This window comes from Rhododendron vialii, chromosome 6a (genome assembly GCF_030253575.1).
Source record: "Rhododendron vialii isolate Sample 1 chromosome 6a, ASM3025357v1".
Taxonomy (NCBI): Eukaryota; Viridiplantae; Streptophyta; class Magnoliopsida; order Ericales; family Ericaceae; genus Rhododendron; species Rhododendron vialii.
Genome location: NC_080562.1, coordinates 9,817,466 through 9,832,978, shown reverse-complemented (window position 1 = coordinate 9,832,978; position 15,513 = coordinate 9,817,466). Strand labels below are relative to the sequence as shown.

The 15,513-nt window shown below is 36.2% G+C and overlaps 1 protein-coding gene across 1 annotated transcript; it reads right to left on the bottom strand.

Annotated features, from left to right (window-relative positions):
• Nucleotides 1-1,303: 1,303 nt before the first annotated feature.
• LOC131330523 (uncharacterized) lies at nt 1,304-4,144 on the bottom strand. The gene is made up of 3 exons (XM_058364140.1): nt 3,673-4,144; nt 2,638-3,022; nt 1,304-2,230 (listed from the first exon to the last, which is right to left on the bottom strand). Exons 1-3 carry the CDS (start codon nt 3,957-3,959, stop codon nt 1,487-1,489), a joined length of 1,416 nt encoding a protein of 471 aa, XP_058220123.1. The 5' UTR covers nt 3,960-4,144; the 3' UTR covers nt 1,304-1,486.
• Between the last annotated feature and the right edge of the window lie 11,369 nt (nt 4,145-15,513).

The window sequence follows — 15,513 nt, the reverse complement described above, 5'->3', positions numbered from 1 at the left end:
ATTTGTTCTCTTTCTCTCTCTCACACACACACACACACAAACATAGCTGTTAATACCCATTTTTCCTGCGACCACATCAATGCAAAAAAAGTTCACACAAATTCCTTCCGCATACAACTTTCTTTCTTTAAAGGAATTGTTAAAAGGATTTCGACTCAATTGGGTATGAAGTCCAAACTTGAAATAAATAGCAGAATTGAGGCAGGAATTGATAAAATTTGAAATGCTTTGTCAATTGAGGAGGGGGAGGGGGGTGGTGTTGAGGTTTTCGTGGGTTTTACACTTTAATTTTTGTTGTATTTATGGAAAGGTCAACTTGGTTGATATTGAACACTGGAGAAATGTTTTGCTGCAAAGATTTTTTTCAATTACCAATCAAACACCGTAAAATAGAAACAAAAAATTTCTCTTTCACTGAAATTATTTTACGTGTAAAACATTTTATATCAAAAAATATTTTACTTCGAAACAAACGGAGCCTAATTAAAGTTAATTTTACCTCTATTTCTTAAGAATAACAAAAATTCATAATTTTTTAACATTCTCACAAATCCAAACCTTTCATATTTGAATTTCTAGACCCAAAAATTTGACAAATCGAGATTTTTACAACGATCGGGTAATAATCAGTTTCGATTTTATTAATAATAAACAGCCCAAAGTTGCATGTTTTGTCATCCCAGGCATATCCAATTGCCTCAAACACTCTTTGAGAATGTTATCAAAGGCATCTAGGTTATATAACTTCAAAAGCATTCCTTTTTTCTATCTACTATTAATAAAAAAAGAAAGATAAATGTGGGATAGCTTGTAGCAAAAGAAACTGAAAATTATTTCAAAATGGTTCTCTACCCTCCTATTCATTTTCCTTCACTTTCCACCAAACCAATCTAACAAAGCAAACACAGAATGGATGACTTCTATTGAAACATTTTCCTTTAGTTTACTCATGTAATTTATGTTATTCTACAATTGAGAGGACTATTGGAATTCTTCCCATTCCAAGTTTAAAAAGTACGTGATTGACCACCCGTAAAACAATGTATAAAACCATTGAAAAGGTTTAGTAATAAGTGCAGTTCAAAAAAGTTTTTTCGGTCTGTGCCGCGAGAGTGGTACCAAATCAAGGCAAACTATGAATACTAGAAATGACCTCAAAATACCCAAAATACCAAGGCCGGCTAGTGAGATGACGGGGGATAAGTTTCATCGTTGAGAGGGAAGCAGCTCGGATCACCAGCTAAGGCCCCTAAATGACCACTTAATGGTGTGCCTAGAAGCCACCCTCGAAAGAGTGCATAGCAATAAATGGCATTGCAATAGCTGTTGAGAAAATATTCACAGTTGCACACCTCATGACAAACATACACTCGCAAGAATATTGCCAAACAAAAACCAACCACATCCAAATAACTGATACTAGAACATGCACAGAACACCAGGTAAATCAATAATTCTCCATTAACTAACTGAAAAAAAACAAAGATCACAGCGAAGAAGATTCTGAACCCTTGCCAACGAACTTACCGCCCTCGGCATTCCACCCGCCGCCGCCGCCTCCGCCTCCGCCTTGCCTCAAATCAACCACTGCATTCACCGCCTGATAAGGCGGCACCACCCCTGCTGGCGCAGTGGTGTAGTACATCTGCCGCCCTTCGTAAGCTACATGTGAATAACCCTGCTCGGTGGGTATCCCTACTCCAGCCGCTGCCGGAGGCCGTACCATTTGTTGCTGCAAAGCCTGCATAGACGGCTGTGGACCTGGATTGTACATCTGCTGCTCCCGGTACATCTCCGGCACTACTCGTTGCATTCCATAGTATCCCTGACCGGTGAATTGGCTGGTAACCGGTCGCAATGCCGGAGCAGGAGCATGATACATCCCGGTCGGCGTCTGAATTAGGTAAACCGGTGGTTCATGAGCTGTTGCTGCTGATACGGGGTAACCTCCAGTAGCCACGTTTCGTTCCTGCCAGTAGGAAGCCGGGACTGTCACCGGCGCAGCCGGTTGGGCAGGTGGAAGTTTCTCCGGTACTTTCTGTGTGTTGTAATAGTTCGGGTTTGGTTCGTCGATTTTTCTGTAGTACATCCCTTGTTCATTTCCAGATATCTGAAACCTCTGAAATTCGTGCATTTGCCTCTGGATCTCTGACGGAGAAACCACCGGCTCTCCGATCACGTGCCGATCCTCCGAACCGCTGTCCGATTCGGCACGATTTACTAGGGATGGCTGCAAAATTTTAATTTTAGCGCGGTGTGACAAAAATGTATAAAAATAGTTTACATACAAAACATTACTAATAAGATAGATATATTTATTTCGATTGAAAACTATATAAAATAATCTATTCATATGATACCTCGCAAAAACAAAAACAAAAAAAATGAGCTAATCATCCACTAACTTACAAATTAAGCTATACGAAAAATTATCCAAATGCAAACAACATTAAAGAAAAATCATTTTATATGCAAAAAAAAAAAAAAAAATTAGCTCATTTTATAACAAATTCAAGTGGATTGTTATTAATTCTAATAAAAATCAACTTACATGCAAAATATGAAATTTTGATGCATTTTGAACAAAGAGGTTTCCTTGTACCCTCAAACCCCAATGGAATAGCCCCTGAGATTTACCTTCGGGAAAGAATCAGGAACCATATGTGGCGGCGGCGGCAAATCTCGCTCCTTCGCCACGGCAGCGACCGGCGGCAACGGCGCGTGTCCTTTGTCCAAACCGAACAGGAAGTCCGGATTCGTCCCCGCATCCGGCGCCGGCGGCGAAGAGGGCTGGATCTGAACGGAGTTCAAGGCGTCCACGAACCACTGCCGCTCCGACTTGGTCTCGCCGGAACCGAAAGTCGTCGCCGGAGCAGAGTTCGCCGGGAAAAGAAACAAGCGCATCCTCGCCGGCTTGTTTGAAGCGCGGTACAAGCGGTCGTACTCCATCATCATGTGCTCGAGGTCCTCGTCGTTCGTGACGGAGATTAGGGCGTCGAGGTCTTCTCCTGGTAACTGGTACCTGAAACAGAAACAGATCTCTACGGTTCGACAAAAGGCGCAAATTTCGAATTTCCGCTTGACCGGAAAAAAAAAAAAAGGGGCGCAAATTTCCAACAATAATTTGATGGTACAAGCTCTTACAATTCACTATACTTTAAGATCATCTTAAACGTGAAAACTACTAGATTCTTCTGATCATATTCGCCAATTCGATGGAGAACAGGACTTCTAAGAAAAACCCAAACCAACTTTGGGCCAGTCTAAGAAAAACAAAATTACCAAAAAAAGAAAAGAAAAAAGAACTCCAATAATTACATAGGACAGTAAGTTTTAACAGAAATAGACTTCAATTCGTTTAGTAAGACATGAAATCTATCTAAATTTCAAAATAAAACGCAATTCCAAGATGATTTTTTTTAAAATTTTTTTAGTGTAACAAAATTCCAAAAGGAAATTGAAGTAACTTAATTCATATAGATTCACATCAAAGAGCACAGAGTCAGACGCGATTCAAGTAGTGATCAGGGGAGTTGCTCCAAAGTGACAATTTTTGCGTTTCAAGTAACAAATTGAGAAAGAATTTCAGAAGCTACGATGTGAATTTTCTGATAATTTGGGGATTTTCATCATCAAACCTCCTTACGTCCGATTAATCTACCAAGCACTAACCTGAAGCAGATATCCGATTCGCACAAATTGGAGAGCTTAGAGATGAAGGAGGAGAATCGGATGTTCCGATCAACGGCCAGGATCTTGGTGTCGCCGCCGACGTAGGTGAGCTGGTTGTCGCCAGGCCTAGGGTGGATTTTGCCGCCGTAACTGTACATCAACTTGACCTTGTAACCGGAGGAAAGCGGCTGGTCGTCCCACGAGGCGTTTTCGCAGTCGATTTCTCGAGACCGAGGGGATGAGTGACCGGAATCTGGATACGAATTGGAGTAGGGGTAGTTCTCCATTTTTTCCGGTTGAGGATTTGGGGATTAGGGTTTTAGAAAAGGGCAAGCACGTGATTTGTTGGGTGGGCGTGGATGGCGTCGAATGGATAGTGGAAGGAGGGGGCACCTGAGAAAAACGCGAGCGAAAGAGAGAGAGATTGTGAGCCGGTAGAGAGAGAGAGAGAGAGAGAGAGAGAGAGGTGAGGTGTGGGGGCTGGGTGGGACCCGGGTTCGTTTAATTATTAGGGATAATCATGAGGCGTGGAAGAGAGGGATTGAGAGGGATTGTCTTGCAAGAAAATTTTAAGTATAATGATGGGGAAATGACAGGACAGTGGAGCTTGGGGCAAATTATTACCAGGTTATGGACTACCTTTTTGGAAATCATAAGTCATGAGAAGGAGAATATTAATTTCCAATACATGGAATTTATAATTTATCAAGACAAAAATATCCCTGATTGATATTGAAAAATACTTTCCAAGACTCCATTGATTATTGTTTCACGTATAAAAGAGCAAGTCATTAATTATAACGGACTACATTGGGTATTAGTAAAGACCAATATTTCTGTTAACATCGACCAAGTCATATTTTTTTAGAGAACTTTGTCCCAAATAATTGACTATTGCTTGACATATAAAAGAGCAAGTTATTTATTATAACGGACTACATTGGGTATTAGTAAAGACACATGAACACTACTCTATTGGCACCAAAAAATTAAGTGCTCCGAATTTCAATCCGTTTGAATGGGTGAGAAGATTTTATTTTTCTTATCATTTAATTCTAAAGGGTCATAATTAAATTTTGACTATAGGACTCTCGTTGGTTAGTCCTAAAAGATATTTGATTCTACGACTTTCTTAGGGTTAATCAACGAGAGCCCTATAGTCAAAATTTAATTATGACCTTTTAGAATTAAATGATTAGAAAAATAAAATCTTCTCACCTATTCAAACGGATTGAAATTTGAAGCACTTAATTTTTTAACCATATTTTTTAATATATCAACTGCAGGTTGAAAAATTAAGTGTTTCAAATTTCAATCCGTTTGAATGGATGAGAAGATATTATTTTTCTAATTATTTAATTCTAAAGGGTCATAATTAAATTTTGACTATAGGGCTCTCGTTGATTAACCCTAAGAAAGTCGTAGAATCAAATATCTCTTAGGACTAACCAACGAGAGTCCTATAGTCAAAATTTAATTATGACCCTTTAGAATTAAATGATTTGAAAAGTAAAATCTTCTCACCCATTCAAACGGATTGAAATTCGGAGCACTTAATTTTTTAACCATATTTTTTAATATATAAACTGCAAGTTGAAAAATTAAGTGTTCCAAATTTCAATCCGTTTGAATGGGTGAGAAGATTTTATTTTTTTAATTATTTAATTCTAAAGGGTCATAATTAAATTTTGACTTTAGGGCTCTCGTTGGTTAGTCCTAAGAGATATTTGATTCTACAACTTTCTTAGGGCTAATCAACGAGAGCCCTATAGTCAAAATTTAATTATGACCTTTTAGAATTAAATAATAAAAAAAATAAAATATTCTCACTCATTCAAACGGATTGAAATTTGAAATACTTAATTAATTTTAGAGAGAAGGCTGTGTGCAGTGGAAGAGAAAAACGTGTGTCAATGTTCCAAGTTTAAATTTTAATTCGTTTGGGCAAACGAATAATTTCTCTCTCTCTCTCTCGAGACGAAGATGCAGCAGCAGCTGCGTCGTACGGAGGGAGAGAAGAAGAGGCTTAGGATTTTGAGTATATTAGTCTTTTTACATGACCCTTTCCATGTATAATGAAATATTTTTTTCCGTTTCATATTTTTAGAATTCTGTGAAAACTTGTCCATTGGTTGAGACTTAATTGCCCCATGGGCCACTGATCGGTGATTTCCCCTATAATGATTTCCGCATCCTTTTTAAAAAATGCAATATATTTTTGTTTTTTAGTAAAGTTTTTGTGTGAAATTTTTTCACCTAAAAACAAGAAACTGGAGTGCATTTATCAAAAAAAAAAATGTGAAAATTATTTCTCAAGTTTAATTGAATAATACGACTGAAAAATGTAAATGAACTGAGTAGTTTTTAACCTGTTCGAGGCTTGACTAGGTAAAAGTTCGTTCCAGTTCGATTTGTCTACTAAATGAACTAAACAAAAACGAACTAAACAAAAACTAAGTAGTATTCGACTTGATTAGATTCGCGAGCCTAGAGTGCATGATGTGTATCATGAAAATTTTATATACCCGGTTCTCTTTAACTTAACTTAAATATGAGAGTTTTGTCCTTATGTGAATTTTTTTCTCATTTGTTAGTTTTGTTCCAAACTTTTGTAGATTATTGATTTGTGTCGACCAGAGAAATCGACATTTTTTAGCCAAAAAAATGGTTATTTCTCAAAATATTTGTGTAAAAGTAAAAAAAAAAAATTTATTTTTCCGATTCCTTTCGTCGAAATGAATCAATAACTCACAAAAGTTTGGTGAAAAACTAAAAAATGCAAAAAAAAATTCAAATTAAAGACAAAACTTCCAGATTTAAGTTAAATTCAAGAGAACGAGACCTAAGTATTAACTTATATAACTTGTCCATGTATAAACTTATGTATTTACATAATGACAATTTTAAAATTTGTAGAAGTATAAACGATTATAATAACTAAAAACTATTTTTTATATGTTTTTATCATTTTAATACTCCACTATATGTATGAACGTATTTATGTACATACTAAAAAATTTATTTGCGACTCTAAACATGTATGATACCATAAATATATCAGATTATTGGCTCGTGAACAAGCTCGACAAAAGATCAGCACATCAAATTTTCATTGAGTTCAGCTCGAGTTCGCTAAAAAACTTAACTAATGAATTTGAACATTTTAATATTCAGCTCGTTTACAGCCCTAGCTAATTGTATGTGAATATATATGTACTCAGATGTATTACATACAACACTAATGCTAAGGGTACTGAACTATTGGGGTACCGAAAATGTAAGACGTCTTGCGAGGCCCACTTTTGATAAACTTGCAAAAATTCATCCAGTTAAATATTTGAAAGTGGTTGATCCAATCTTTTTATTTCTCATTCAGAATTTACGATTCTGAATTCTGAATGAAAACTTGTAGTTTAGAGTAATTATTTACACATATCGAATTGAGCTTTGTTTTGGCAAGGCCCTTCGAAAAATTATTTAACGGTCTGGATCTTTTTTGTGGGATTCAAAAATAGCCTCGAAAGCCGTTGTACTTTTTTGGTACTCCAAAAGTTCGGCATCCCATAGTTGTGTTCTTACATATGATGCACATGAATCTCGCAGAAGAATTCATACACATTAAACGATTATGAACATGTTTGTGTTTCAATTTCTGTGCATGTCATGTTTTTATTTTAACTAGTGTTTGTCCGTGCCTACAACACTACGCATTCAGGTTGGAATTGCCCGTCAAACATAGGTAGAGACACCATCATATCACAAAGAAGCAGAAAATGTAAAGAAATGTTTTGAAATGGTGACGGGGATGAAAGTCTAGTTCTTTGGGGGGGGGGGGGGGGAAGTCTCATTGGATGTGTGTGAGAGAGAGAAGAAGAAATGGCACAGTGGATTTTGAAACACAGAAATGTTTTGAAAATGTGCAAACTGGTGGCTGTTAGGGCAAAAGTGATTTGATGGCAGCTTTGTAATATATGTAAAAAAGACATGGGCGCTTTGATTTCTTGGGGAGAATGCATTGCCAGTCCTTGGATCAAATGAATCTCAGCCCTTAGATCAACTTTTATTTGTGTGGTCCCCATGCCCTTGTGTTTTATTAGGTAAACTAGTGCTTGTCCGTGCCTATGGCACTACGCACCTCGGTTGAAATTGAAATTACCCTTTGAATCTTGATAGTGGCTCAAAACATTATTTCAATTTGTAGGTAGCTAAAATTTTTTAGGTAATTTCAAATTGCTGGAAATTAACCAATTTTTCTTGAATGGCGAAGATTTTTTTTTATTGATATAAAAAAAAAGGATTACCCCGTGACAATCATCTGCAACTCAGCACAAATTTGATAAAATAAAAAAGGAAAAATACAAAGCAAAAAAGGAAAAGAGTTTTCAGATCATAACCCGACACAGAATGTGCATAAACCCAACTAAGAGATAGGAGAGCACAAACCAACTTGAAGTATTGATCCAAAATGAGCCCCTGTCTGCTTGAAGCATGAAAATGCCGAGCACCACCTAGAAATTAGTGCAACAATCAAAATCAGTATTGATCCAAGCTACCAGGGTATTGTCCATAAGCCATAGCAACCAAGCATTTTGGTACTGAATCATGTAAACACCATCAGGTGTCCTAGAGATAAGAAAAGTTCATAGGAGTCTGAGGTACACCGAAATGAGAAGCTACAAAATATGACAGTTCAAGTGTCGGCCTCCAAAAGAAATCACCTCAAAAAGGGAATCATTGTCGGTCTCCAAACAAAAGACCAAAAAATTATAAGAAAAAAAACTCACCGAACCACCACATAAGCAACCCACCGAAATAAATAGAATTTGTCAATATTTCTTATCAACTCAAGCCAATAATGTAAAAGCGCTAAAACCATCAAAGAAGAAGGATTATTGGTAATCATTAAAGCAAAATTGGTCCACATACAACAATGTACAGTTCCACAGCATCAACCAAAAGTTATAATATATAAGAAATGTGTGAAGATTATTACTCGAAACAGCTGACCTGTCAACTTGTATATGCAAAAATAGGTTTTTTGACCACAATTTAAGGGAACAAAAGGAAAAAGACTATTGGATCAAGTGAATCCGAGTCTCTGGGTCCCTACACTTCCCGCGAATTTTTTCCAAAACTATTTTCTGTTTTTCCTTGAGGCGTATTCTGCTTAATTGACTTAAGAATACTTCTCTTGTACCAGAATTGCCAGTAAGTACTGATCAAAAAAATAATGCTGGTAGGTCTTTTTTTTTTTGAGTTCTGCTTTTCGTCTACAATTTGTTGCTTATTTCATTTCATTTTGTTTTTTTTCAAAAGGGATGAGAAAAAATGCCTGAATAGAGAAAAAGAGCCTATAAGCTGGGGAGTTTTGAATGATGTTTGAAATTTGAAGAGCCCATAAATTTTTTTTGCTTTTGTTTCCTTGACTTTTTTAAAGATGTTTGAATGGAGTTCATTCTATTTCTACCATGCATTTTAACAAACACCTTGAAAGCAAACGTATGCCATGGGTGATTAATAAGAAACTGAACACCCAGTAATAATTGCAAACTTCAAAACAGAAAAGGATACTAAACGAATAAAACATTGAACTTACAAAGGAGGGAGAGAAGACGACGGTGATGGAGGTGGTGCCTTGAGAGAGAGAGAGAGAGAGAGAGAGAGAGAGAGAGGAATTCTGGCGTGGGGGTTTCAAAGGACGAAATACGGTGAATACGTTTTGGAATGCGGTGGCGAGGCATGTATGGCAATTGTGTAATTAGCTTTAAAATGTGAACTCTTTAATGAGATGAGGAGAATGCCTCTCAATCCTTGGATCAAATCAATCCTAGCCATTCCAACAACTTGTCCCTATCATTTCATTTTGTTTTTTTTCAAAAGGGATGAGAAAAAATGCCTGAATGGGAAAAAAGAGCCTATAAGCTGGGGAGTTTTGAAAGATGTTTGGAATTTGAAGAGCCCATAAATTTTTTTTGCTTTTGTTTCCTTGGCTTTTTTTTAAGATGTCTAAATGGAGTTCATTCTATTTCTACCATGCATTTTAACAAACACCTTGAAAGCAAACATATACCATGGGTGATTAATAAGAAACCGAACACCCAACAATAATTGCAAACTTCAAAACATAAAAGAATACTAAACAAATAAAACATTGAACTTACAAAGGAGGGAGAGAGGACGATGGTGATGGAGGTGGTGCCTTGAGAGAGAGAGAGAGAGAGAAAGGAATTCTGGCGTGGGGGTTTCAAAAGACGAAGTACGGTGAATACGTTTTGGAATGTGGTGGCAAGGCATGTATGGCAGTTGTGTAATTAGCTTTAAAATGTGGGCTCTTTAATGATATGAGGAGAATGCCTCTTAGCCCTTGGATCAAATCAATCCTAACCATTCCAACAACTTGTCCCCACACCCTTCTGTTTTATAATCACTACAAGAAATTTAGGATCTCCCAAAGGTTTTTTAGCAACGGTTAAAAAAACCGTTGGTATAGATGGTGTATAGTAACGGTTTCCAAAACGTTACTAGAAACAGGACTATAGCAACGGTTTTCATGTGACCGTTAGTAGATCACAACATTATAGCAACGGTTTTCATTAACCGTTGCTAAAAAAGACTATAGCAACGGTTTTCATTAACCGTTGCTAAAAACTGACCTTAGCAACGGTTTTCAATAACCATTACTATAAACTGGTCTATAGCATCGGTTTTCATTAACCGTTACTAGAAACCGGATTTAAAAAAAAAGAATTAAAAAAAACCGGTTAGTATAGTATAAATATTAAAAGGTGTATAATTTTTCACAATTTATTGACTAGCACAGTTGGTTCGCGCACGCTCGCGCACACACGAGGTCGGAGGTTCGATTCTCAGGAGGAGCAAGAATATTTCGCCCGCCACGCAGGCGCCACGTGGGCTCGGGCGCCATATAGGCTGCCACACGGGTGCCACGTCAGCGCCACGTGGAGGCTTAAGTCACACAGTGATTTGTTTTTAAAAAAATGAAAATTGCCTTTAGCAATGGTTATAACCGTTGCTAATGAAACCGTTGGTAAAAAAAAATCTATACCGACGCTCGTTAAAACCGTTGCTATACCTCTATAACAACGGATATATTGCAACGGTTTGGCTGAACCGTTGGTATAGCCTAAACGGGTCTCTACCAACGGTTTTTGAATTTTTTGGCAACGCTTTCGACCGTTGCTATAGAACGATTTTCTTGTAGTAAATAGAGATATTCTGATCTCTTACCATTTTTATTCTACGACCGGTTTGAGCATTTATTTATTACATAAAATATATTAAAATGCAATTCATAGTTTTTCAAATGTAAATGCATTACGGAAGTAGAATATAAGGCTATCCACAGTGGAATAATAAAAAAATGATAACCAAAAGTTGACACGTCAGTTTTTGATTATTCACTTAAGTGGTTGTTAAGCTTAACAATATTAAGCTTCACAATGGTCACTTCTAGTCTATAACCAAAATAAAGGTTCATTATAATTTCACTCTCTCTTCCCTTTTGTTGTCAGCCATTCACTTTCCTCCATTTACCTTTTTTTTTTGGCAAAAAAAAATATCAATTCCCTCTCTTAATTTTGGAAAAAAATCGATGACTTTCTTCCCTCCTATTATGATTTTTTTTGGAAAAAAAAAAAGAAACGGAAAAGAATAGTGAAATACCTTAATCTGGCGATCATGGGTTGAATTGTAGATGATCGAGAGATATGAGCTTCATTTTTTAAGGGAAAGAAAGAGAAATAGTTTGTGGGTTAAATGAATAAGATATAGAGTAGGCGAAGAAGAGAGAAAAATACCAATTGAAATAAGCGTGTATACAAATTTTGGAACTAGTTAACTTATGTGGTATGGAGTTCACAAATTTTAATTATTGAAAAAAGGTTGCTAGTTTTGGTTATCCAAAGCCCAAAATTTGATTATTTCTAAGAATGTTGTTAAGTTTGATTATAACATTGTGAGCCATCTTTTGCTCAAATATTGTTAACTTTAAAAATAATTGATTTTTGATTATACCACTGTGGATGACCTTAGTAGTTTACCAATTGATTCTAACTAGGCACCTTGTTACTGGATTTTCGAATTGATCACCATTCCAAATATAGTCAAATCGATCATCATTTCAAATATAGTCAAATTGCACGTAAATTTATTTGAAAACTCGAAATTGGTTAAAAACACAATAACCAAATTAGATGACACAAACGGGAACTCACTAATAGTAATTGTTATGATCTCCCTATACATATTTGTGGATGGCAAATTTACTTCCAAATCTTTTGATTGGTACTTTATGATTTGGCTGATCATGCCATTATGATATTCTCCATTTGTATAAATTAGAATTTTGGTAGTGAGTAAAGTTCTTGTGTTCAATAAAGAACTTTTGGTCAAAAAACAATACTCCAGAGGATTCTGTCCTCTTTTTTATTCTCGCCTTCGCTTTCACTTCATCTAGACGAATGTGGAAATTAATTAATTTTTTCATCGCTTCAGTTCATGTCATGGAATATAGAATAATGGATATGGAATCAGCTAACATGTCGCCGATATCATTATTTTTTGGGAGTGATTTTATCACTCTTTAAATTGTTAACTGCATTCTATAGGAAAGTGTTAAAATCAATATGGGTTAATTTTGTCACTCCTCAAAAGTTAACAATTTGGAGAGTGGCAAAATCAATTCATATTAATTTTGGCATTCTCCTGGGGAGTGTCGTTAACAATTTAGGGGGTGGCAAAATCACTCCCCTATATTTTAATGATCAATAGATAATACTATTATGTTTAGAGAGAGGATAATGTAATTCGAGAATTATTTCTGCCCAACGACGCTTCACCTACTTTTTGGACCACTTGTCCTCTTATCATTATTGTTGCGACCAATTTGGATAACTATGATTAATTTTATGGCAAATAAAAAAGGGAAAAAATATAAGGACTAAATTGAAACTCGCCCATAATTATAGGGACTAAAAATCTGGATAAACCTTCTTTTTATATATATTTTTTCAATATTGTATACATTAGCGGGGTGTTAAAGTTAACACAGAGAGATCTAGAGGTAATCCATAGCTCTTGCCCCCAAAGTCCGCCTCTTGTGGAATTCGAACCGAGAACTCCATAGAAGGAGGAAATGAGACAATCAACTGCAGGGAATGACTTCGGTGTCCCCGGTTATTTTGGAGACACCGTAACTTTTGGCATAACAAAATCACTATGAGCATAATTAAAATCTATTATGAGTATAACCAAAACCATTATGAGCATAACAGAACTATAACAAGGCATAACTTGTTTGTTATGCTTTGGTTAGGTTTAGTTATGCCTTTGTTGTTTTTTTGAATATTCTTTGGTTATGGCCTTGTTTGGGTTCTGTTATACTTGTAATAAGTTTTAGTTATGCTCATAATGGTAAAGTTATGTCAAAAATTACGGTATTCCTAAAATGACCGGAAACACCATAGCATTATCCCTTTTATATAAGGACTAAAAACCTAGATTAGCCTTCTCTATATTCACTCTTTTGACCTTTTCATAACAACTTGACACGTTATCAACAGAATACTAGTACTAGTTTGTGACATGATGATCTATTTCGAATGAGCTGCGCCGAAAAAGTTCAACCTCGTGCACGGACAAAGGAATTGTGTAGGATGAGTTGGTCTAAAGGGCTTTGACGCAACCGGATCGGCCGATCTATAGTCTTGTGGTGCAGGCTGCTACCGCTGCACCTATAGAATTTTCAAATTCCTCGTGCACTTCCTCCAAAAGGAGGCATGTTTCCACAAAATACCTCCTCTAGTCCAAATTTTAGTCTTTTTGGCTCAATTAGCCGCCTAGACATGATGATACATTTGCACTTAAAACCGGTTTATTTTTTATTTTTTATATCATTTGCACTAAACAGTTACAAGAATATAGGAGTACCAATCTATCTACTTATATAAAAACAAACTGATTTTCACACTCATTTTTATTGTTATTCTTGTAACTTTACAATGATCTCATATCTAATCTGTTAATGAAAGAACGTTAAAAGGGTTTGGCCATTTTTGTCCAATTTTTCCAATTAAGCCTCTGGATTGGAGCTGGCCAGGTTCGTGACGATGGGGTTTTTTCAATTTGCGGGGTGTTTTGGTAAAACCGTGGTTCTGCTGGGGTGTTTTCGGCTCCCTTCACCCCGCACCACCAGTCACCTCCTCCACCTCCTCCGGTGTTCTCCGTCCAACACCGTGAGCCCGACCCACTGAGCCCCCACCTCCTCGGCTCCACCATCTCCGGCTTGACCGCCGCTCCTCGACAACCACCCACCTCGGCCGGCCACTCCTCGGCCCGACCTCCTGCCATCACCACCACCTCTCACGGCAGCCACCTCCCTCCCCTCCGTTCACCACCACCCGTTTCCACCCCGGTGGTCTAAAAAAAAAAAAAAACAGTGGATTTCATGCCTACGCCGCCGCTGCGGCCCCGTCAAAGCTCCGCCGGACGCCGCCTCGAGTTTTCGAAACCACTACAGCGAACTACAGACACCGTGCAACACTTACCCGAACTTAGAATCGTGTTTGAGGTAGTTTTCCGGAAACCCGTAACTCAATTTGTATTTTAATGGAGTTAGGACAAAAACTTAATTCTTGTTGAAGATGGTAACCTGTTTTTAATTTCAGAATTTAATTAATTATTATTTAGTCCTGTTTGTGATAGAAAATCAGTGATAAGGCCTGAAAATGTTTTTATACTTAAATTGATGATTATTCGCGAGATTATGGTGAATCACTGGCGAAGATAAGTGGTTGAATTGTGTGCAAGAGGACAAGTGTAGGTTTATTGAATCAATAGATGATATAAAACAAAAGAGGGGTTTTAATCAGTAAATAGCATTAAGAAACGTAAGAGGAACTTTTTATAAAAAGAAAAACATGTTTACCAATGAAATTTGTAGAAAGTATCTATTTATAAATATGAGGATTAACACAAGTATTTGTTCATATACTATTTATTTTTATTCATTTCGTTGTATAATTAATTAGATTTATTTTAGATTATATATTAGTTAATATTTAACCCCAATAAATATTGATTAGACCAAATTACTCATTATAAAGATTTAATATTAAACATTTATTGTATTTTGTTGTTAAAAAAATAAAATTAAGAAAATGCTAAATTTAGTAATATGCACTTTCGAATAAAAATTAGTTTCTAAAATCTATGAATAAGAATATAGTAGTTAAATAGATAAATAGTGAAAATGTTTTATAAATTCTAAATTTGAGAAATAGACTTAATTTTAAATGTAGTAATTAATTATTTGGCTGAATATTTATTTTGTGATATTATTATAATTTGAATTGCTACATGAACATAGAAATTGGACAAAAGATATTCTGAGGGTATTCGTGCCCGAATTGAAACTAAATAGACGTTAATAAGGCAATTGTCACAAAAATGATCAGTGATTGGAAATTGTGCGTTGTATACGATATTTTCGAAAAATCTCATTTTTAACAGATTCCACGGGCACGAAATCTTCATACTTGCACGACGGCGAAAAACCTAGTTGTGCGAAAAAGGCACAAGCAATGTTCTAATAACTTTATGAGAAACAGCACAAGCAACGTGGTAAAAATTTCTAGGTGTTAGTCGCGTGAAAAAATGGGCACCTAGTGCTTAGGCGTTTCCAAAATTACATGAGCTATTTATTACTCCATCCGTGCCAATTTAAATATCCCTTACAGTTTTTTGTGCATTTTCAAATCCCAAAATACTTCTACCTATTATTATTTTTTTGTATTTTCTTACACCAAATTAAAATGCTCATTT